Consider the following 24952-nt stretch of genomic DNA (forward strand, 5'->3'; position numbering starts at 1 on the left):
CCTAGGATGATAAACCTTCCGTGCGTAGGTTAATATATCCGAGCACGTGAACTGGGGAGGTGGGAAGAGCTGGTATTTATTTACAGCCTATACTCTCGGTAATCTCTAGGCAGGGATGCCGGAACAGGGAGCAGCGGCGCTGGGCTTTGCTCACGGGTGTGGGGGGACCGCTTCCAGTCCTCCAGTCAAACAGCGGCGCGGAAACAAGCCGGCGGGTGCGGCGGGGGGGCGCGGGTGGCGGCTCCTCGGCCCTTCCCGAGCAGCGGCCGGGATGCCGGGATGGGCGGGACGGCGGGGATGGCGGGGATGGCGGGGGCGGGGCCCGGGGCGGGGCGGTGACGCCAGGCGTTGCTGGGAGACAAGCGCGCTGCTTTGGGCAGGCACCCAATCGGCGCCGGGGGAGGTGATGTCATGCGCCCGTCGCGCCTTCTCATTGGTCAGCGCTGCCAGAAGGGCGGGGATCGACCCCGGGACGGGGCGAAGTCCGCGGGGCGGGCGGCCCGGGAGGGGGCCCGGGGCCGGTGTCACTGCCCGCGCTGCCGCCTCGGGTGGCAGGAACGTGTAGCGTGGGGGGGGGGGGGGAAGCTAAAGCCGGTCACTGCCGCGGGGCTCGATTCCCTCCCACCCCAGCCCCCGCCGTTTCTGCAGGTGATGCTTCCGAAAGCGAAGCACTCCCGTCGGTGTGAGGCGGGGGCGGGGAGACTTTGTGCAGCAGGTTAAAACAGACGCCAGACACTTCTGGGACAGGCTTTAAATATCCCTATGTTTCAAAGCCCTGTAGGGAAAGAAAAAAAAAAAAAAGAAAAAAAGGTATTTTGGTTTTTTTGCTGTAATACCTCAACTATAAAAAAAGCTTTCTGATCTTTTTTTAGCCCGCCCCCAGCTAACAGCAGTGTATTAAACAGTACTCGAGTATTGGAAAGGAGTTCCCTGGGTTTTTATCAATGCTGTTAAAGTTTCTTTACTACTTTACACAAAAGTGTGTTTATACACAAATTAGGTCTTCGTTTTGCTCTCCCTTCATCTGAGAACTTCTAATCCTCTTCCCTTTTATCCTTTTTAATTACTGGGAAGATTTTAACGAGTAGGAAAAACAGATGGAGCTGGCTTTCCCGCAGAGACAGCCCTCCCTGTAACGGTGCTGATGTAGCATACTTTCCTTCCTTCAGCTTTTGAAGCTGCTAGCAAAGTGCCTGGGCTAGAAACACACATCCCGCACTCCGGTTCAGGGAAGGGACTCTTCTTCTCCCTCCTGCTACGTGGGTGTAAAATATTTGTGGGATTGTTTTTTGTTCGGACAGCCCAACCTTAATATGGGTTTCTACGACCATCTTCTGCCACCTCAACGTTGTCCTGCCTGGTTTGACTTGGCCATTGCAGCCGGACTGCCAGGTCCGACTAAAAATCGCGACAGAAGTCAAGCGTGCTTTGGGCAGGGACGCTAAACTGGCCGCCTAGATGAGAAGCTAAAAGGAGATTATCGGTAGGACCACCCGTTTGGGGAGGCAGGGAAGACAAGGACTCGCAGACAGAGTGGGGGAGGCTCCAGTGGGTGTCTGACCTTGGCTGGTCCCTTCCCGCCCTCCCTCCGGAGGGCGCGGCGCGGTGCGGTGCGGTGCGTGCCCCTGCCCTCCGCGGGGCGCGCAGTTTCGGAGCGTGTGTGTGCGGGAGGAGGTGGCCCCTGGGGACTCACGAGGTCCTCGTACTGCCGCAGCCCCTCGCTGAGTCTCCGTCCCGGGACATCCCCGCCGCCCCGGCCGGGACCAGCCGCGGTGAGCGGGGCAGCGACCCCGGGCCGAGCCCCCGCGGCGGGCGGAGGAGGCGGCCCCTTCCCGCGGGGGCAGCGCCAGCCCCTCCCGGGGGTGGGCGGCGGGCGGGGCGGGGCGCGGCGGCTCCTCCTCGCCGGGCCGGGGTGAGTTTCGGAGCGGAGCCGGGGGCGACGACAGGAACAAAGCGGAGAGCGGGCGGCGAAGCGAGGCCGGGCCGGCGGCTCCCGCAACAGGTCTCCCTCCTCAGGCGTCCCGGCGGCAGCGCAGGCCTCTGCCTCCCGGGTGGCCGGTTCTCCCGCTCCGGTCGGCGGGGCTGGCACCGGCCGCCTCCATGCGGTTCGGCTCCAAGATGATGCCGGTGAGTCCCGGACTAGCAGGGCCGCGGGGGCTCGGAGCGGAGCAGCGCGTCGGGGAGCGCCCGGGACCGTCCTCGGGGCGCGAAAAGTTGAAGCGGGGCAGCGGGAGGGAAAATGGATCCTGCAGACGTGGAGGGGGGGAGGGCGATTCCCCTTTTCTTCTCTTCCACTCTTTCTTCCCTTCCCCCCTCTTCCCTCTCTTCCTCCCTCCCCCTCTCCGGCCTTCCTCCCCTTTCCCTGGTCTCAGCAGCCGCGGTGCGGCCGCGCAGGATCTTCCCCTCCCCCTCCCGCCTTTTTGTTTATTTTATTATATTTTTTTTTCCCCTTTCTTAAGCTTTTCCTTTTCTTCTTCCTTCACTCCGAGTTCAACTTGTTAGACGGGCCCGCGGGAGCAGAGCCAGCGCGGGGGGAGAGGGGCACCTCGGAGCCGGCGGAGGAGGGGGGCCCGCAGCGCCCCGAGCTTCCCCCTTCGTCCCGCCCCTGGGGGAATGAGGCTGCCTCTCTCCCCGCGGGGTAAACAGGCAACTCTTCTGAATCCCTTTTTTTTTTTTTTAAATTAACTTCTTAAAGTTGATTTGAAACCATCTGTGTCTGCCTCTTCTGGGGGGGTTGGTTTTGGTTTGGAGCGCCCGGACTCCAGGAGGAAGATGGTGCCCATGTTGTTTACGGTTCCAAGTGATTAGGAGTTCTCGGGGTAAGGTATTTCCATCCCTGGCTAGGAAAGCTTCAGGAGTTGTTCGTGACTGTGTATTAAACCTGCCCTGCTCGGGGAGGCATATCTGTTCTAATGCTTTCAAAAGGGATAGGGAAGATCATCTCTTGTCGGGATTTTAACATTCATTTTAGAACTACACTGTTTCTATCGGCTGAAGCTGGATGAAAGCATTGCTTAGTTTTGCCTTGCTTAGTTTTCAGCACTAAAGATGCAAAGGTGATGAAATAAAATACTTGGTTTCCTATGAAATCTAGATTCTGTTGTTCCGAGAGACAGGAATATGTACAGAAAATCCCAGCAAGCTAAAAAAACCCACCTAGTCCCAAATTGAGGGTGCCTTAAAATACTCTTTCTGCTCTCCTCCCCCCGGGCGATACGGCCTGCCTTGCCACACTTGATACCCCGTAGCTTTGCACGCATAGGTAGTCCCCTCTACAGCCCTCTTCAATTAAAGATTACTTCCAGTTTAACTCTTTCAAGAGCTGACTGAAGCAAGTGAGGAAGGAACTGTACTGGGAGGTGAAAGTGGGAATCTGTTCTGGAAGGATGAGTGTTTGAGGGATGTTTGTTTTGCTATCGGTGTGAGGCTCTTCCTCTGCAATTAGGAGGAAGTAATGACTGATAATTTGATCTCACAGAACACTAGAGAAGGCTGGGTCACTATTGCTGTAGTTAATGAGAGAGGAACAGACAGAATATGAGCCCAGCTACAGATGAAATAGCCCAATGTGTTGTGTAACTGTGGTGTTGTCTACCTATGAAAAACAAATTAACACATTTTATTTACTGATTGTTTTTATTAAACTCATGTCAAAACCGAGCTGGGGGAGCACCCTCGTGTAACAGCAAAACCTCCAAGAGATACTGTTGCTGGCCAGTTTTCTTGTCACTGAGTTGAAATAAAGCAGAAAACAAGCAGGACCGATCTTATCCCGTTGTTGTTTTGCAGGTGACAAGTTCCGGAGTATGCATTGCTCTGGTGGCTGATGACTCAACTCATTAGTGATTCTGGTTTTTAACCTATAAATAAAGAGATGGATACAGACTTTTCACGCTGCATTTACTGTGAATGATGAAACATTTGTGAGGGTTGAGTGTGGTTAAAGGAATTTAAAAGCATTGGGAGTATTAGAACTTTAATTCACCTCTAACCAAACCAAAAGACGCGAGTTTTAGTATCACTTTAGAGGAATAAGATGTCCAACATTTATACTAAACGGTGCAAAACGGTTTTAAAGTTCTGTGTTCCATTGAGTGTAGGGTTACTAAACAGCCACTTGCCACTTTGGAACTATTTTATAGTAAATGTACTCATGCAAATGTGAATCTGAAAGGGTGGAAAGTGCAGTGCCAAAAGTAAATCTTAGTATTTATCGTTTTTTAAAGTATTTTTCATAAGATTTTTCTCATCTCTTTTTCCCGCTTGAACTAATTCTCTTTATAAAAAGACTGAAAGAGTTTTGGATGGCAAGAGGAGGAGGGAGCAGGACATCCGAGTGCTCTTTGTGCACTAATGAGGTGTTAATGAACTTGACTATCCTTATCTTGTTTGAATGAGAAGTAGTAGGCTGGCCCTAAACCATCTGCAAAATATTTCGTTTCTTGCTTCACCTTTCTTACCATCTTTCTCTTTCCTCCTCTCCAAATAAAATAGTCTGTGTAAGATTTTAAGTCTCTGCTGCAGGTCCATCTCTCCTCTGCTCCGGAAGGTCGCGTGGACAAGGGGTTAAACAGCACAGGTGAAGGGCTTGTGATCCCAAGTGGGGAATACAGCAGACGTGAGCCCAGCCAGGAATTCACCCGAGTAGCTGCCAGTGAAAAGCCTGGAAACTGCCGTAGCAGCATAACTACTCAAGCTCTTGGGAGACTACCCTGAAACAGGAATGTTTTCCTTGCGGTGATGACAGATAGGTGCTAAACTGCTGCTGTAACTGTGTGTGATTAGAAGTCTACGTAAGGGTGTAATATGAAGTAATTTGTGTGTAGCTCTACTGGTGAAGGTAATAACAGGGTTAATGCTGGCAAGCTGTGTGAAGTTGTCTCACCTCTTATCTGGCAAAGCTTGTGGGAGTGTGACTGGTACTGTTAAGTAGCGAAAAGGAGCTGGAAACACTAAAAAATAGCATATTTTTCTGCAGTGTCACTTGTCTCTCTTTATTTTACATTATTACCCTAAAGATTAGCATGTATTGAGAAATAATTTGTCATTATTGCATGCTGGATAAATGGCTTTTCAAAGATAGTAGGAGGTGACACAGATTGAGCTACCCTTTAAAGCCTGGTGAAGTTTTAGGATCAAAACCTCTTGATGATCCAGCTAAGGGTCCATTTTGCAATTGTCTTAGGTACAGTAGTTATTGGGAGCCTCCTTGAAATGAGGATGGATCCAGACATGCAGATACATTGTTAGGGTTAGGGACTAACTTGGCAAACTGGAGAGTGCTTACATTCCTAAACTAGTTTTGCCTTCTGTCGTCAGAAATGACTGAAGCTTCCCGATAGCTGTGTGATCTTTTTTAATTAAGTCAAACAACACTTTGCTTAAGCGTAACACTGCAACTGTGAAACCATAAGGAGTTGTGCTTTCCTCCTAGACTCTGTTGAATGCCTTGTTCAAAGTGGTCTTCTCTGAGATGTTATGACCAGTGAGAACAGGACTTAGTGGATGTGTGTGGTTTGTGTTTTAATGTATATTTAACCTTTAAAAAAACTCCTCTAATGATCTTTTGCTGGCTTCATTAGGCAGTTAATTGGAATTGCCGTATAGATTCTGAATTACTGAAATAATTTAGTAGAACCCATCATAGTTTTCTTGGGAAACAGTTTTCTTGCTGCTTATTTAAAGAAACTTTAACAGATATCTCGTGCGCTTTGTAAGAGCAGCTTCTAAGTTTATAAACAAATTGTCATTGTCCCCTTCCCAGTAGGGTTTAACAACTTGTTATTTTACCATTAGATGAGCTGTGGGATCTGAGCCCCACTCTCTATAGTTTTTCATGGATTAAGATCGGATCTGGTTTATCAGTCATTAACAATGTTTTTCTTCTCTGCCTGCATGGATTTCAGTGCACGAATGGGAGTTCAGACTGTGAGCTTTTATAAGCATATGTCTTGTTTCTTCGTCTGATTGAAGTACTTAGTATCTGTTGTGTGCACTTTTAACTGAGTTTCCATTCAACATTAGTAATGTAAAAGTTTTTTATATTGTGATTTTATGCAAACATTTTAATGTGGCATTCAGTGTTTAAAGTATTTTTGTTTAAAATGCTGAACCAAGCTTAGGTGATTATTTTGCTGAGCTTTCTTACTCCTAAACTTCTACCTCCTGCACTTCTCTTGTAAACTGTGACCTGTCATTATGCACAATAGGAAATAATACCTTGAGGGAGGTTCTCAGAGCACTGCCCCCCTTTCATGTTGTTACAATAACGTTGCTTTTTTTTTTGTTTCTGTCCCATAAATAATTGTTCCAGGAATAGTTTTAAACGCATTTAACTTCTGAGGTGACTTTAGTGCTTTAGCCCTCCATCTGTAATTCGTGTAATTCTGCAGTACTTTAAATATCTTTGTTTCTTTGTGTGGCTTCTATCAGAAATGGGGGAAGGGCAATATTACAAATTCGTACCAGATCAAGCTGTGGAGGCCATGGGAACAGCTAATTATGCTGCTTCTGATCTATTCAACCTTTCAGGGTGTGAGTGCCTCATGGGACTCTTGCATTTACTGTTTCAAGGGTTCATGTGCAGGGATGGAGTTTGTGATGGGGATAATTCACAGGATTTCCTTTTTTTTTCTTCTTGGTGTTGGTAGGTGGGATCTCCTCTTTATGAACTATTAGGTCTGCTTTGGGAGATTAATTTACATGCAAGCCAGTTGGACTTTTTAAAAGAGTCAGGTATAAAGGTATGTCAGCAGAACAAACCAACAGAATGGCAGTGTGCCTACCATTCCTTTAAAATTAAGAAATTGTCGTGAAAATGCTTCGTTTGTCCAGTCACTGTCCTTGTTAGTAGTCTGCCCCAGGTCTCTCCTTTCTCTCCTGCTGCGTGTGTTATTGAGTTTGTTTAATTACAGGCAGTTTTGCCTTACTGCCATGGTCTCTCTGGAGGGGGAGCCGGATAACCCCAAGGAGACTGACTCAAGTTACCTTCCATGGCTTGGTGGCACAGCTGGAGGAGTACTTCTTGCTGCCTCCTGCATGGGCCCACTGACAACAAAGAAACCCCTAGATTCTTTTAATCCTCGAGCTGTTGACTTCCTGTGAAGAGTAGGAGCTTATTTATTGCTCTGGAAGCTGGAAGGTGGTCCTATTCATGAGGTAAAGAGCAGATAAAACTCTTTGTTTTGCTCTCAGTTTTATTATCTTCAGGCCTGGCTTCTCTCAGCTTAGTCACTTGTGAGTCAGGCAGTCTTTTTAGTCTTCAGTTTTCAAGCAGTTGGATGATACTGTGTATAAAGGTCACTAGAAATCCTGGACAGGATTTGAAGTATACTTAATTATCTTAGTCACTGTTGCTTAACTGTTCGGGGCTTTTCTCTGAAACATGAGAGACCTGAAACTTTGTATAAAACAGTGTTAGATAACTATTGCTGGAGAGGGAACTGTAAGGGAATCAGGGAAAGAACAGCCATCGTGACACTGGAGATGTTAAATAGCAGAAACCAGTTTTCTGCTTGCTTTTGCTATGTGCTTTTTGTTAATCATTAATATTCTGGATCTTGTTGCTGGTGTTCATAGAGTTAGTCATGCGTGTGTCCTTATCAGTTGTTTTACTGTGGCAATGGCATTAGATGGATGCTGAACACACTTGTGTATAAAGGAAGAGGCCTTTGTTTTTTGTTGCTCTGGTGTTAATGCCAAGAATTTTATTACTGAGATGGTAACATCATTTCTGTACTAATATCTTCTATGCTACTGTGATGCTTCCAGGTCTGAGTATGATAGGATCCTTTGGTAGGCGGCTGTGTGCAGTGCCCTAGCTTTTATTGGCAGCTATTTTAAAAAGGAGGATTAGGGGAACACTTCTTGCCTTTTTTTATTTTTTTTTTTTAATTTTTTTTTTTAATCCTACTTTTATATCTTTGTTTCATACTTTGGCAAAGTAAAGCATATCAATTTTAAAATCAGGATCCTTTGTTTTGCATTTCTCTTGATTATGGAAAACCTTAATCTGCAATTTATCTGGGTTATAGTTATAGATCAAAACTCAAGTGAAAACATGGGCACTTCACGTTGCTGGCTTGAAAGCTTCTGATGTTATTATTTTGAGTTATTCAATATCAAACATCTGGTCAGAGCATTTAATAAAGGGAGCAGGAGCTGCAGGAAGGTTAAGCCACTTGTTAAAGGTCGTGCAGTGAGTTCAGCCCGGGATTTGGGAGACCCGTAGAGTCAAACCAGATGGTACACTGTGTTGGAATACAAGTCTGTCACATCCAATGTTAAATATTAAATAATCTTACTTAGTTATATCATCTGCACCTCTACTACTGTGGGGTTAATAATGAATGGGGAGCAAACATGATGGTAGCTCATTCTGTTCCGCTCTTGAGAACAGTCCCCAAAAGAGGTCCTTGTTCATAAATCCTTTACATGTGTGTAAAGTGAATGTTCCCTTTTCCCTATTTAGGGCATGTATTGGATATAAGCAGCAGCAGCACGTGTGGTTTGGTGGGTTTTGGTTTTTTTTTGTCAATTAAGTTTAGAGATTTTCCTTGTCTTTTGATGCTTTGATTTTGTGAGGCTTAACTGCTTAAGGAGCAATTTAGATCTAAGATTAGATTACTAGTTTTCCTCTATTGCAGCAGAGCATTAAATTCCCTGTTTCTTTAAATTGAAAGCTAAGGGACAGTCTCTGGAACTGTGTATTTTTCTTACCTTCAGTTTTCTTTTGTTCTTCAAAAGATGAAAATCCACTTTCTTAAATCTTCTTCAGTGGGTTCTCTTAGTGCTGCCATTATATGTATTATGTAGCCATCTTTGGGCATCCCAGGGCTGGGAAGACCCTCTAAATGTTGGAATTACCAGAATTGTTAGAGATTCTGTGATCTCGGATGTAGGAAGACTGTGTGCATGTCTCAACATAACGAAGTGTTCAGGAAAAGCTGACATAGAAGGGAATGTGAGTGATTTCTGACTGCAAAAGAGGGAGGTGTCATTGAGTTGTGAAAGGCCAGAAAGGGTGTAGGGGCAAAAAAAAAAAATAAAATTAAAAAATACTCCTGATCTCCTTGGAGAGTGCCACAAAGTTCTCTTGTGAAATACCAAAAAAGACAAAGTGACTCTGCCGTGGGTCACATACGAGCTGTGTTTCTGAAGAGTTGCTGCCTTGTGCTGTCCCATAGCCACATGATCAGCAATAGCCACACTGTGTCTCCCAGCCTTTTCAGAACATGTTTTACTACAAGTAAAGGTTTGAGTGGGGAAGCTGTGGAAACAGCACTGCACGCTTCTTGCCCCTCTGCATTGTTATTCCTATGGTCTTGCCCACGAGGCCTCTGCAGTGTGGTTTCCCAGTGTTGCACAAACCCATGGTTATTTAGAATGTTTTTCACAAATAGCAGTTAGTGACGTTGGGTTAGAGAAAAGTTTTCTACCTCCGGGGAAGCTGGAATGAGTGGCCAAATAGTAACAGGCTGAGAGGGATGATTTCTGGAGTTCTTGGGGCAGAAGAAGCCTGTTGAGGAGCCTGGCATAATACAAATGTTGATTTGATTAAACTCTACTGTTTAATTTAAAATAGCTGTGGCATCAACTCAGTGACCACCATTTCATACAAGGCTGTCTGCAGAGATCACTGTCATGACTGAGCTGCCTTGCTCTGATCAGCTGCTCTTGATTCCTTCACATCTCAGCTGATGTGTCTGTGTAGAGCTTGGTATTGCCTAGAAAGAGCTCTAGGAAGTGAGCGGCACTTAAAACCTGTCAGACAGTGATCAACTGTTCAGTCTTCCACCCTTCTGCAGCTTCTGTTACAATAGGTAAATGCTTCCTGATGAAAGTTAAGCATGTAGAGCGCCATGTTACAGTAGCAAAGGTTAAATCAAGTGGGGTGCTTAGTGAGTTAATGGGCTGACTGGCAGGGCAAGACTTCTCAGTTCTGCTGTAGTTGCACATCTTATGATGTGGTTGACTAGGTAGGCCATCTGACTATCTATCCTTTCCAGTGTTGGAATAGCCCCACTGGTCCATTTTAACTTGCAAAATAAAAAGATCAATCTGCTTTGGTGTAGTAGATCAGTGTGTCTTCCATGCCAGTATGTATGCCACTGTAGCATAATATTCTTAATTATCTGCACAGTCACTAAGGTCTTCCTGTATGTTTGCAGCCCAGAAGTGGTAGCCCCTCTTTATGGGCTGAATAAAAACTTCAGCTGTTGTCAAATACATATGATCACCAAGCACAGGCATTTTGTGCTGTTTATCTTTCACATTGCTGGTTGTTGTGGTTTGAGCCTAAAACAACAACAAAGAAACAGCCACATGGTGCTCACTCAACTCCCCCCCCACACCCGTTGTGGGATGAGGAGGATCAAGATCATCTCATGGGTTGAGACAAAGGACAAGGAGGGTTCTTCACCAATTTAAGGTCATAGGCAAAACACACTCAACTTGGGGGAAAAAACAGTAATTTAATTTCACACGCGTCAGATGCACACAGGTTAGAGACAACACAGAGCAGTGCTTACATACATTACCCCACCAAAATTACTTTGTTCTTGGTTTCTCTCCCTCCTCCCCAGTGGCTCAGGGGGACAGGGGATGGGGTTTAGTCACTTCACAGCATGGTGGTTCCTGCCTCTTCCTCCTCCTGAGGAAGAAGGATTCCTTACAGTCCTTTCCTGCTTCCCCATGAGGTCCCTTCCACGCGAGAGAGTACTCCACGAACCTCTCCTTCATGAGTCCTTCCCACGAGGTCAGGAGCTGCTCCGGCGTGGGTTTCTTACAGAGTCACGGGCTGTTTTGGGAACAGTCACCTCCCCTGGCACTGGGGTCTTCCACAGCTGCATAATCCGAGTTCCCTGGCCACAAAATCCAAGTCCACTGGCCAGGCTCACCCCTGTGGTGCCTTCAGGGAATGTTCCACTACATTCCTCCAAGAATGCATGGGGACAGCTGCCATCTAGCCACAGGTTGCTGGGAAACTTCCGTTTGGGCACCTTCTTCCCCTTCTTACTCATAAACCACCGGGACAGCACTGCCTCTCACCTCTCTTCTCCCTTAAGTGCTTCATATCAGTTCTTTCGTATGTTAATAGCTGAGGCACATCTGTTGTCTCTCTAATGGCTCCTTGGCTGGTTTTGGAGCAGGGGGAGCTTCTCAGCTTCTTACCAGAGCCACCCCTGGGCTACCAAAAATCCCACCAAACCAGCACACTGATGGCCGTGTTGGTTGCCTGCATTGCCATGCACAGGCTGCTCTTTTTCAGTCATCATTCTTCAGGGTATTACTTTGATTGCAACAGAAGTGTGTTCGTACCCAGGACTGGTGGTGAATCAGAATGAGCCACCCTTCTGCAAAGTTATGGTGTGATGTTATACCTAATTAATTAAATAGTGGGATGCTGCTAAAATGGATGGTTTTGTTTCTTTGGTTTCCCTCCCATCCCAAAGCCACGTCTCTCTTGTAGCTGCCCCTTGAATTTAATAAGGAGTTGGGTGATGGCTGGGTAATGCGACCTGTGCTTAAGACAAAAAGCAATAAAAAGGCTGATGTGGTTCAAGTGATTTGCTGTGTGGCTGCATAATTGGACATAATGGGGGAAGGATTTGAGAAGAGCATGGCTTGCCTCCATCAACTCATTATTAAGGTTGCCTAAACTGTGGCAGTTGAATGGTATCTTATGCTTTCCTTAACCTCCATGTTGTCTTGAGATGTGGTAATAGAGAGGAATTCTCACTTGCTGTGAGGATTAAGTTGGACTGACAAAACCGTATTTATCTGGGTGAAACAGAGAAGCTCATGTAGCAGGAAGCCTCTGCTTCCTAGAGGCAAGTATATAGGAAGCTGGAGCTGACCTTGAAAGCAGCAAAGCACACAGACTGATGTGCTGTAAAGTTCTTGTTTTGGGTTTGTTTCTTTTTTGCTTGTCCTGAAGTTATATGGCTGAACAGCATGTTGTAGGGTTACAGCGTAATGGAGATGTCGACTTGTGGTGTGCTAAAGTGCCTCTGAATGTCACATTGCAGTAATGCAGGATATCAGACTGGTCAGCCTGTATCACAGAGCAGCCCAAACAGTTTTCTATCGCATGATTTTCCCCACATCAAAATTACCCATGTGATTAAATGTCATTGTTTCAGGTGCCAGAAATGGTTTTTTCTCTGACCTGTGTGTGTCATGAACATTTTGGTTGGTCATAAATACGGAGGTAGAACACAGATTTTGGCAGCTGTTTCCTGGAGGAGTGGCCAGTGTGATGTAATGAGTAGTACTTTCAAAAGTATTTGACACTGAGCTCTACAAAGTTGCTGGGATTGGAGTAAACCAGTGTTCTATGCTTTTACTCTGACTTGCTACATGATTTATTTTGTGTTGCTATGAAATCACAAAGCTTCTGCTTTCTTGTTTTTTTTTGTTTGTTTTTTACTGTTTGAGATAGACATTAACTCACATTAAAAAAATAAAATTGTCTTTTCTGCTTCAATACTCTACCTCCCTCATGAGTGCTCCCAGGAGTACAGGCCCCTCTTGCCAGTAAACAGAAGGTAATAAATTTGCTTGATGTGTCGATAAGGCACTTTTTGCTTGATAAATGTGGGTTTGACTGGCATGTTCTGGTAGGTTGAGGTCTAGTGGTTCCTGTTGTGAATGTTGATTGTCTTTTTGCTGGTGAGATTCTTATACATTGGCTGGAAAGGCATAAAATGAGTATTTTTAAACCCAGTAAAAAGTTAGTGTCTTAGGCAGTGGGTGGTGTGATATGAGTGCTATAGGTGCCAATTTACTGTGATAGCCTGTTTTGTTTAGGTGTAGGTTGTGTTAAATATGCTTTCATCCCTGATGCAGGTGTAGCTTTGCTTTTCTCCATGTGGGTCCCAGCTTGTACAAAATCTTTTTTGATTATCATGAAAAATACTAGACTTTCTTTTCACTGTAACAATATACATTCATCTTAAGGGACTATTTTACTAGGTGTAATTCTTAAGTTTCCCGACAGGCAGCCCTTGGACTGAAGCCATCTAGGAGGCTAAGAGAACAGTAACACTTATTCCTGATGGAGGGGATGCAAAGCTCTAGAGCAGCAAGAACGGCTTAGTTCCTTCCCCCCCCCTTTATTTAGTGCTGGGTTTTTTTAGGTACAAATAGTGCATCTGGGTTTGACGCAATAACAAAATTGAGATGATTCAGGCTTAGACTTCATAACTCTGCTCATTATGCTTGGATGCTACCTTGGCTTTAGGCTGTTAGGTGTGTTGTGTGTTGCGATACTGAAGAATGGGAGAAGGAGCAACTGTAAACCCCTGTGGTTATGTTGTATGAGGTAGACTGTTATCCTTTTCCAGAGCATAGTACCTATCGTAAGAATTAAGTGATATCATTTTAAAATCTGCCTGAAAGTAACAGTAATTGTTTTCTCCTTGTGTACCAAGTATTTATAACTTGGTGCTGAATGCAGAAGATGAGGCAGAATCTGTCTGGCTGAAGGTGCAAGCCTCCAAAGACCCAATTCTCCAGGAGGAGCAGCAAGCTCCAAGTAGGACACTAGCAGTACAAGTCCAAAAACTGCATGTAGGTTTACTTTTGTGCCAGTGAACCTGTGGTGGCTTTTGGTGAAGTGTCCAACAGTGCAAAGTGGTGGATCTAAGGAGTCAGGTGGAAGGATTTGTAGAGAAGGGGAAGAGTACTTGGGCGGGAGAAGTGTGAAAGGCAGGAACTTCAAAGATGACAATTGGAAGAGATCTGCGAACATGCTGCTATGTGTTACAATATGCAGAATGTATTCAGGGTTTCTTTACTCTGGATTTCAGCAGTTGCTTAACTAAATTGGTGCAAACTGCGGATTCAGGTCTGATCAGGATGAGCTGTGCATGTGTTGGCAAATGTGGGTGCTCAGTAAAAGGCAGTGGTTTCCTACATATGTACTGAAACCAGTTTAGTTAATGTATCTTAAAAACAATCCTGCATATTTTAAAACATTTTCTTTTACTGCTGATGTTGCAGTAGATACTGGCAGTGCAAATTGTAAATGGCTTTAAAAGCCAGTCTTGATTTGAGACGTTCTTGTCTTCAGTGATACATGGTAGCAGAACCAAGAAGCCTGGAGTGTATTGCTCCTGTACTTAGTTTCATTCAAAATAATGAAACTCATTCTCATAGACCTTTCTGATGTCTGGCTTATGGGAGGACTTTTGCTCTTGTCTTGTATATGAGAATGATTGAAGAAGACCATAAAGTCAGAAAAAGTAACCTAGGTTTAAAGTAAAATTCTTTGTTTCGAGAGATCTGTTTTTAATGACCTTGTGCATAATATCCTACTGAAAGGGGGGGCGGAGGGTGTGAAGTATGGGAAAAATCCTCTGTTTTCCAGTCCTCAGCTATGCCTGACTGACAGAATCTTCCTGCCAAACATTATAGAAAATCATCATCATCTTAGTTTAGCCATTTTGATTTCATTAATGCTAACGGCCTCTTCTGTAATTCCGTACTGAAGGACTGAGTTCTGTCTTTGAGGTTGCAGCCTGTGAAGTAGGAGGGTTGCAGTCCTACATCCATTAATTTGAGATGGCAACAATGCTTGGCCAGAACTTGGACTGTTTTCCTTGCAGTTCTTCAGATTCCCCTAATGATGATTCAGATGCATGCCTGAGAGTGAGATGTAATTTGGCATTGGTGCTATAGCATTTGCCCAGTTTAACTAGTGTTCACCAAAAGCAGATGGTTTTTATTCTGTTCTCTCTACATTAAAGGTAAGAGGGAGAAAAAGAGGAATGGGAGGGGGAAGCTTCCTCTTTGCTATTTCCAGTTCTTTTGTTGTATTTTAAATTCTGGAAAATAATGACATTTTAACCAAAGGTAAAATACAGATACTTATCTCTAGAATCTGTACAGGCAGAAAGTACCATGCCTTTGAAAGTAAAGGCTGAATCTTGTTTTCTCATGTGATACAATTGAAAGGGAAAAGGGCTGTGCTTTATATAGACTAGGAATGATCTGAACAATCCTATGATGCTTCCTACTGTACTCCACCTATCTTGCATCATAACTTCCTTTCTCATTTTATTGGCCAAAAGCCAGTGCAATATAAATGGAACAGTGTGTGCAGCCGGTGAGATGGCAAGAACCTAACTTCATGCATTTGGGTGTGGCTATAGACAAAATATTAAACCATGCTTTTCTGTTGAACCTAGCTTTTTTAACAGTTGAAATCAAAAGGATTGGGGTAGCAATCATCGCATGTGCCTGTCTTCTAGTAAGTGTCTTATAATCTTTGCTTGCCTTAATCTTTTGCTTAGCTCAATCTTTAGATACAGTAACTGAATATGTTGCCTACTGAAGGACTGCTGTAGGGTTCTGAGGGACTAGATGTGAAAGACCTGCGGAATTACTTTATTATTGATATATACTTTGCATTAAATGGAGAGCCCTAGCTATGCAGCAGCTCAGAATGCTGCTTATCAGAACAGGAAAATGTGCTGTTGTGCAGGTTGTCTTCTGTTGTTTAGAAAGTTGCGTCAAGTCAGCAAAAATAGCTGTTTTAGCAGCTGATTTCTTCATGGCTATCTGGGAAGGTGCAGAATCAGTGTTCCTGCTAGGTAAGATGCAAGACTTTGATTTAAAACTCTTTGTTTGGAGGGATTTTATATTTCAGGAAAGACTCATTTATGTTTAAAACTGGGTATCGGGTCTCTTGAAGGAAGCAGTTATTTCTCATTTCTGTCTTCTGTACTTGAAATTTGGTAGTTAATATATTCTAAAAAAATTAGTTGAAAAACTGGGAATATAAGTTAACTTCTAAAACTAGATTTTAGTTCAGGATGTAAATTATATTATGGTAATTATTTTCATTCCCATACAGTATTGAAAAAAGCTATTTCAGACACTTATGAAATATTTTCTGTATTGATGTATATTGCTGCTGTGTAACCACACTGTCATTGAAGGGCATGTTGTGAGCTCCTTTTTGTGGGCTTGTTTATACAGCACTTCGGGTGTATGTGCTCTCCGTGTTGTAGGAAGATGTATTGCCTATGTTGAAACATTTGCAGTGTAATATGATAGGTATAACTCAGAAAACAGAGAGAATATTACTGCAAAGCGTTGCATTGTCAACCTTAAGAGTGGCTTTTAATGCCTCCTTAAAAATGAGAGCCAAGTATACTTTTACGCAAGTTGAGGTTGTTACTTGTCTCTGTTACGGGAATATAGCAACCCCAAACTACTATTGTGTGGTTCAAGGATATTAGATTTCAGTCTAAAATGCAGATAATACGGAATGTGGTACAGAATTATATTACTCACACTAATGCAAGGTAATGAAATGAATAATGATTTCCAGAGGCAGTATGCTTGTTTGGATACCAGATGATGTTCTTGTCTCTGTTGTTACCTTCTTGTATGCCTCAGTTTTCCTGCCTGTGAAGTAGGAAACTGCTTGCTTGGGTCACGACTTTGTGATTATAAGATGCTTTGAAGATGAAAAATGCTATGTGAATAGCTGCCCCAGCTTGTGTTATATGTCACATGCTGTGCAGGAAGACTGCATCAAGTTAGGAATTCAGCAAATAGTGAAAACCAGGGTTAAGCTAGGTTGTGGGTTTTTTTTTTGTTGTTTTTGTTTTTGTTTTTTTTTAATCTCTACTTTGTAATTTATAAGGGACTGAGTTTTGCTCTGGAAGATCACTGTCAGTTGCTGAAATTTAACGATCTGAATTAGATCTTTCACTAGAAACTGTTGGAGGAAAAAAACACCTTCATCCATCCTTTAAACTTGGGTAGCTTCAGGAATTAACAAAGTCATGTTTTAATTTGCATCATGCACAATAATAGAATTTTCTCTTGGATACTTGCATCCTGAGTAATTTAATATTAATATATTAATTAGAAAATGTCTAATTTAAATGCCTTTTAACATCTAAGATGTATGATGCCAATTTTATGGTAAGTATGGAGTAAGGGAAGTTTGATCCTTGCAGAAACGCCATCAAAACTGAAAATTGCATTTCTCTCTCTTCTCCCTTTTTAATAAATGAGGACTTCTGATCTTCAGGAGAAGATTGATATGAGGTCTTTGATATAAAATGATATCTCAGATTATTTTAAATTATAAGGCATATGTTTGCTCAGGTTTGTGTTCCAAACAGCTTGGGAAGCTGTTTTTAAGGTGGTTTGTTGTTTTTTTTTTTTTTGTAAACATACAAAATGTGGTCATAGCCTAGCACTAGAGCTAGCCATTCTTAGGTATTTTACTTTGAGTTGAAAACTTAATTGCAGATGTTGAGACCTGTTATGTTGTACTTAGTATCGGTGCAGTTTGTATGAAATGATCCTGTTGATGAGCTTAGCAACAAATGGGTCAGATTTCAGGGCAAATGTAAGGCTATTTGGAACTGACATGTGGAAGAGAGATGGAGGATTATAAAGTGGGTTGTGACTTGCTATAATTGATGCCCTCATCTGTCCTCCTGTTTGGTTGCACTTTTTGCTATTTTCTCTTCCTATTCCTGGACATGTTACAGTCCAGACTCAGTGGCTGTAGTTGGAGGTGATGTGTAACTAATATGGGTTGGAACAAAATAATGTATTTAATGCTGAGAGGACTCAAAGTAGTAGTAAATCATGCCAATTTGGATTTTCTTTGACTTGTGTCTTAAATGACAGGCTTTTTGAGACAATGTCCTTCTTTATATTCAGTACTCCGCCATTCAGTTGTTTGTAAGTCATATGTTGTACTAATTCCTTGCAAAAACTCACTTTAACTCGTGTGTCCTTGGTCATGCCCTTGGCACATCCAATTGATCTGCCTCACTTGGTGGCTCTATAACTGCAAACTTTTATTTTCTAATCTGTAGCAGAGTCAGCTGAAATCTGCAATGTGATTTTTTTAAAAGGAACTGCTTCAATAGGTACACAACACATCTCTGCTTTCCTGCAAGTATGCTACAGTACTGGAATGCTTTTACATTCTAAAGCTTTTCAGTACTTATAAGGAGTGAGTACATCTTGGGGGTGGGGAATGCCAGTTTAGAGCTTAGTTAGGGACCTGACTCCTGTTTAAAAGTGGCCTGTGTGCTGAGCACTCCTAAAACTAAATTAAAAAACCTTTTAAAGCCTACAAGAGGAAAAAACCCTGATCCAAGGCTATATGAATTAGTCAGATTTGCCCAGGAACAGGAAAAGAAAATAGTAAGAAAAGCAAATTTCAGTATTTGCCTGGATGCTGTCTTTAAAAGAAGCACAAGTTCTGAGATTTGTCTACCTCTTTTTTTTTTTATATTAAAAAAAGTCTTATATGCCTAGTTTGAAAATTATTTTTTTGCATGTTTTTTCTTTTTTGCTTCTTTATTAATTTCTGGATGCTTATATAATTGTTTTAACATCTTTAGCTTCAGGGAGGAGCCAAAAACTGCTTTGCACTCTAGTTAGGTGCAATCTAGAGGATTCAAACTTATGAACAAGGAAGGTGTTGTGACAGTATTCTTGTTTCCCTTGTTTTTCACTGCTGCACAGCAATCAAACAATACTATAAATTAGCTGGTAGAGTGGTTAATAATCATTACATTTGGACTGTTCCTAGGGAAAGGATGATTTCTTGGGATTCCAGTGCAAGGTGGTGCAAGGCACAGCAACCACCAAGGATTATGAGCAGTGCTTTGAGAGGGCTTTTGGTTCACACCAGCTTCTTCACATTTTCCAGTCCTTTCTGGGGAGAGAGACATCTGTGATGGGAACTCCCTGCTCAGTGCTTGCCCTAGAATGATGTGGCCAGGCAGGGAGCAGGCTGCCCCATCAGACCTTGCAGATGTGCAGGCAGTAGTGCAGACAGGGTCTAGCTCCTTTCCTCTCCCATCTAAGGTGGTAAATGTTACAGCCACTTGGAAGGTAGAGGAGGGACACAACTACTTACAGAACTTTTCAGTCATCTCATTGTTGTCTGTGGAGCTAAAGGGAAGTGGGATGAGGGAACTGTGAAGGTTGTGCCGATTTTGTAGCCTTTCTGTTGCTTTAAACTCTTAAGACTTTGAGGTACGGGTTTAGGAAACTTGTGGAGTTTGGTTGTTTCCCCCCCCCCTCCACTTCCTAAAATATGTGGATTTAAGGTTAATCTAGACACTACTAAGTCTCAGAAATGGCTCACACACACCAGGTTTGAGTATGCTTGCCTTAATATATTAATAATTATCCCAAGCATTGTGGATAGAGCTGGAAACTCGTGATCCTTCCTGCGTAGTTGTCTGTATTGGTAAATCCTAGGGATTAGCAACTGGGTATAAACAGGCACACTGAAGAGTGAACAGCCCTGCTGGGTCAAATTAGGTCTGCTTTGTGTATAATACCATGGTTTTAATAATTTTTCTCTTAATTCCATCTCTGAGCTCATTTTTTAAAGCTAACATGTTACTGCAGATACAGTCTGCGCTATTTAGTGTTGTTCTGAATACAACATTATACAGCATTAAATGTGAAGTGTTGATGTGTTTTGCATACCTATGTAACACTGCTGTAAAGCTATTTGGGAGCCACTTTTTCTATTTTATACTATATTTATTTACTATATTTATTCTATTTTATACTTTTTTTTGCCCAAGTTTTGTGATTTGTGATTTTGTGATCTTCCCTGGTTGCACATAGCTTTCCTCACTGCCAGCCTCCTAAAGAAAGACTACATCTAAAAGGTGGCATGTTCAGTGAGGAGAGATTAAACCAGAGTATCAGAGTTCCTGCTTGGGAAGCTTTGTCTCTTGGTTTAGGTCAGTACTTCAGCACTCTGTATTGTAAACAGCACAAGGGTTGCACCCATCTTTGCTATATAATAAGTATATGTGTTAAGCTGGTCCTGCCTGCCATGCAGCTCTGCCCACACAAAGCGTAGCAGAGAGAGAGCAGCATTAAAAGCAACTCACTGCTCTGCCTGTGGGTGAGCAGCTGTGACCCTGGCTGGCAGGTGGGATGCTGCCCTCCAGGAGCAGAAAAGAGAAGAGAGCAGCAGCCTTGATTCTCCCCTTCTACTGTACTCTTATGAGATCCCACCTTGAGTACTGTGTCAAGTTCTGGTGCCCCCAGCACAGGAAGGTCATGGAGCTCCTGGAGTGAGTCCAGCGGAGGGCCACAAAGATGATCAGAAGGCTGGAGCAGCTCTCCTATGAAGACAGGCTGAGAGAGTTGGGATTGTTCAGCCTTGAAAAGAGAAAGATGTGGGGAGATCTTACAGTCATCTTGCAGTACCTGAAAGGGCTACAGGAAAGCTGGGGAGGGACTTCTTGAGAGGGTGTGTAGTGATAGAGTATAGGATGATGTATTTAAGTTGGAAGAGGGTAGATTTAGTTTAGGCTTTAGGAAGAAATTCTTTCCTGTGAGGATGGTGAGACAGTGGAACAGGTTGCCCAAGAAAGTTTTGGTTGCCCCATCTCTGGAAGTGTTGAAGCCTGTGTTGGGTGAGGCTTTCAGCAAGCTAGTTGGAGGTGTCCCTGCCCGTGGCAGGGGAGTTGGAACTAGGTGATCTTTAAGGTGCCTTCAAACTCAAATCGTTCCATGATCCTAGCTAAAATCCTAAAGTGCTGTGTCTTGCTCCATCTGCCTGCCCTGCCCTTCATGGGATTCACTGGCTTCCATCAGTCAATAACAGTAATTTTGTTGCTGTCTATGCATTTTCCACACTCTGTCTGTTAAATTTCTCTCTTTAAAATCCCCAAGTTTGTTTTTGCCATATAGTGACAAGGCAATGGTTGGAGAGTCTGATTATTTTCCTACGGATTTTGAGCTCTCTTTTAGCAGGTTTGTTTGTTGTGTGTTGTGGTGGGTTGTGGTGTTTTTTGTTTTGTTTTTTTTTTTCCCTCCTCCAACCAATGTATAGTTGTAAGAAGGTCTTTAAGAATTTATCACAAACTGTTGTCTTGGGGACCTGGGCCAAACTAGAGATCAGAAACTCTGCAGGCTCTTGCTGCTAAATCTGTGGCAGTGCTAGGGCCCGAAATACTGTTTGCAAGTGTTTATACTGCCTCTTTTGGGACAAATACTTACACCTTGAGTAACGAGGCATACTGATTGTGGACTGCTTTTGCAGAGGATTTTAAAAGAATAAAGGCAGCATCTCTCATAGGAATGAAGGGGATCTTGGCACTCAAAAAGGCTTTGGAGGCATCATGAAGGTGCCTGTGCATGACCCCAAGAGGGGGTTCCAAAAACTTTGAAGAAGATAGGGCTAAATTTCACATTGCAGTGGTGTAAAAAAATACTCTTTCCAGAGTATTTGCACAAAACCACAGAAATAATGCTTCTGCTAATGTGTTGGTTTGGGGTTATTTTTTCCTTTAAATTTAGGAGGGTATTTTTAGTGCTTTCTTGCCTTGTTTGATTTGGACCTTTTTTCCCCCCCCCCCCTTTTTAATTTAGCCTTTGAACTGTTGTTTGTAAGGATCTATACCCCTTTTACTCTAAAAACCAGGACAGGCAAGGATTTGTGTCTTTTGCTGCAAAACCCGTTATTCCAGCTGTGTGGAAAATACTGAATTCTTTAGCCACTTGGTAAGGTTTCTGTTGCTTGAAATGCTTAGTGGAGTAATTGCTTTCTGGAGAATTTTTTTTTTTGTGTTGCTGGAAGTTGAGACTAGCAGCCAGCTGATACTGAAGTTGAGAATAGGTCTCAGAATGAAATTGACATTATTTTTTAGCTAGCAGCTAAATTAGCAATTTAATTTCATAGCATACAGCGAACTGGTGTTCAGAGGGATTAATCAATATTTTCCATTAAATAAGACAACTAATTTTTAAAATGGACATTTTCTAGTAGTGACAGGAAAGACATGAGCAAGAACAACATCTAGCTATATAGTGTTTTTTTTACAGAGTAATAACCAAAGATGAAGGATCCTTTTACAGCTGTGAAGAAGCAGCAAAGTAAAATATCTTTGCTTTCCTGGGAATGGTGTTCGAGGAGGAGGGAGGGGAAACCTTGTATTCAGACTGAGACTGTGGGTCTAGCAAGTTGATTTGTTTTTCTAAGAAATCCTCTGATGAATTGTGTTCTGAACACGCAAAGTATGTTTCTACTTCACTGCCTATGTTTTAAGTTCGGGTTTTTTGTGTGTTGTGTTTTTTTTGGTGTTTGTTTGGTTTTTACAGATGTAATTGCTGTTTTTCACTATAAAGATTATCTCTGAACTCTCATTGACTATTTCTCCTTCTGTGTCAAATGGGTGCAGTATATATGTATAGTAGGGTGGGAGGAGTTCTGACACCTCACCTTGTGAGAAAGAAGGAGCAGTAGGTCCCGATTTAAATCCAAACAATCCTCCAGCAATGTAATTTAACTGAGCAGAGAATTACTTCTGTAGTGTCTCACTTGCCTGTACCTTAAAAAGAAATTTGGTTTTGTTTTGAAATTCTGTACGTGCAGTTGTTCATAAATTTGACAGTTGCATTGAAAGTAGCACATTTAGTGAGAGGGTTGTGACTCTGATGTGCAGTCTGGCTTTGTGTTATAAAGTAAACTTGTGCTGTTGCCTTTGTCTTTTCCAGATGTTTCTGACAGTGTATCTCAGTAACAATGAGCAGCACTTCACTGAGGTTCCAGTCACCCCTGAAACAACCTGCAGAGATGTGGTGGAGCTGTGCAAGGAGCCTGGTGAGAGCGAGTGCCACCTGGCTGAAGTGTGGTGTGGCTCAGGTAAGTTCACCTTGCACTTGGTGAGTTACTGGGTGGTCACCACTTCTAAGAAGGTAGCACATGGAGACCTGACAGATGTGCTTGTGTCTCAGGGTTTCTGCCTTACAGTTCTGTTAATCTCTTCTTCAGACCTGCTGTATGACAACCCATCTACAGAAAGGCTCACACGTGCAAAAACAAGTTAAAAGCAAAAGATGCATGCAGATGTTCTTGTGTGTGTGCAGCCTTTCTCTGACTCAAACAAGTCTCTTAAGAGTGTGGGGGAGTTGTTTTTTCTTCCTCCTTCTCCCCACAGTGCGATCCCAGTGGCCTTTGTGGGATTTTTGAAGTCACAAGTATGGGTAGTTCTGTGATCCAGTAATTTCTTCAACCCTGTAGCTGTTTCCTCTTGTAGCAATAAAGGAAACCTTCCTTTTTCTGATTACACCTTCATTGTGTTAAATGAGTTTGGAAGGGAAGGGCTGTTACCAGAACTAGTAGTAACCTCATGCAGAGTGTTCTAAAGAAGGTTTGTGGTGGCTGGTAGAGAGGACATTAAAACTACTTTTGACTCTCCCCTGTCCTTTTAAACCTGTGGAAGTGTGTTTTCTGTATGTGATCGGTTGTGGCTTTTTTTTTTTCCCTTCTATGTTCTTGCTGACTTTTGTCTTGGAATTTCAAATCTCCCAAGTTTGCAGTGCTCCACTGGAACTGGAGAACATGTCAACAAAAAAATCAAAAGTTAAAGTATGGCCAATTTTTCAGGGCTTAAATGGGAAAGGACTCTTGACTGTTTCCTCTCTTTGTGGTACATATCAGATACTGGTAGCCATTATGATGCATAAAATAGATGAATCATGGACAGAATTTTAAGTAATGAAAAATAATGATATTTGATTCTATTTTTTGAAATGCTTAAGTAAACAAAATAATAAATTAATCAGATAATGTTCCTATCTTCCTGCTGTCAGCTCGGTTTTACACCTGTTCAAAAAAGCCTTTGGTGAGCTGCATGTTTGTTTAATAGCACAAGATACCTGATTTGTCTCTTCATTTTTTGCCCCTTCTGAAAAATGTACTGCTTCTGGTATTTCTAATTTTTAAGAAATGCAACAATTTTTTTTTTCTCCTTATAATCTTTTCTTTATAAAATATAGTAAAATAAAATAACACATCCTGCATGGGAAGAAGAAATCTTTTAGGGAAGTTTTTTTTTTTTTTTTATATCTTTGTCCATCTCTTAAGTCAATGCAATACCAAAGTCTACAGTGAAAGACAAGTAAAATAAAGGTTCAGGTAAAACCACTGAATTTATAGTTAGCCTTAGCCCCATGCCCTGTTAAAGACCACAGGTTGTGATGGTGAGGGACAGAGTTCTCCTGTTATTACTGAAGTTGGAGCGCTGCTAGCCTGGGTAGCTCCTCTCCTTGTGTTTTCTGAACCTGGATTCTTGATTGGCTTTTGAGATGTTAATGTAGAGTATGCTAGAAAGTGCAGCAAGATTGTCCTGAAATCAAAGGAGAGCACCTATACAGAGAGGCAAGTGAAGTCTGCCAGTACTTAGTGTCCAAATGGTCTTGTTAAGCTGAAAAGTGAGTTTCTGGGTAAGTGGGAGGGACCACATAATACTCAAAGGTTTATTTGTAAAATCAAGTTGTCTGCCTCTGGGGTATCCAATGAGATGTAAGAAAATAATCTGCACACAGAAGCATAAAATGAAGCAGATACTTTTTTATGAGGTTAGTCTTTGCAAAGGTATCGGGAGATAACACGAGGTATCTCCATGTTACTTGCACACCTATTGTCCTATGACCAATAAATAAATTTAAAAAAATCATCCATTTATGCAGTGAAAACTTTGACAATTGTTTTAGAAACGAAATTATTCTTGTTCCCTTCACTTATCCTGTTATATTTACTAATTACTTCTATATACAAACAGTGTGTGTGTAAAACCGTATACAGTTTCAATTTGTACTTGGTAACAAAAAATGCCGTAGTCTCAAATAATGCAACATTAAAAGACTTTGAGTACTGGATGAAGTACCTGCATGTTGTTTCAGATGAAATGTATTCTTTGTTAAGCATCTGTATAATATCCACTAGCAACCATTTGCAAGGTATGTTTTAATGTATGTCTTGGATTTTTTGGGGGAGTGAAGGGCAGGGAGGATACTTTTAGCTTTTCCCTGATCTCTTTTTACATGTCAGCAAAGTTTACTGTCTTGTTTTGCCAAGATACACCATGACTTCTATTTTGTTTGTGTTTTACACTGAACAAATAGAACTTTTTTTTAAAACAAACAT

The 24952-nt window shown here is 42.6% G+C and overlaps 1 protein-coding gene across 2 annotated transcripts in view; it reads left to right on the top strand.

Annotated features, from left to right (window-relative positions):
- The first annotated feature begins 1907 nt into the window (after positions 1 to 1907).
- TP53BP2 (tumor protein p53 binding protein 2) overlaps positions 1908 to 24952 on the top strand; it is a 51885-nt gene continuing 28840 nt past the window's right edge. For both annotated transcript variants that reach the window (XM_051614107.1, XM_051614108.1), the window contains exons 1-2: positions 1908 to 2127; positions 22519 to 22666. In XM_051614107.1, coding sequence (XP_051470067.1) covers positions 2101 to 2127; positions 22519 to 22666 — 175 coding nt within the window. In that variant the 5' untranslated portion in view covers positions 1908 to 2100. The remainder of the gene's footprint in view (positions 2128 to 22518; positions 22667 to 24952) is intronic.

The sequence above is a fragment of the Apus apus genome, chromosome 3 (assembly GCF_020740795.1).
Source record: "Apus apus isolate bApuApu2 chromosome 3, bApuApu2.pri.cur, whole genome shotgun sequence".
Lineage (NCBI taxonomy): Eukaryota > Metazoa > Chordata > Aves > Apodiformes > Apodidae > Apus > Apus apus.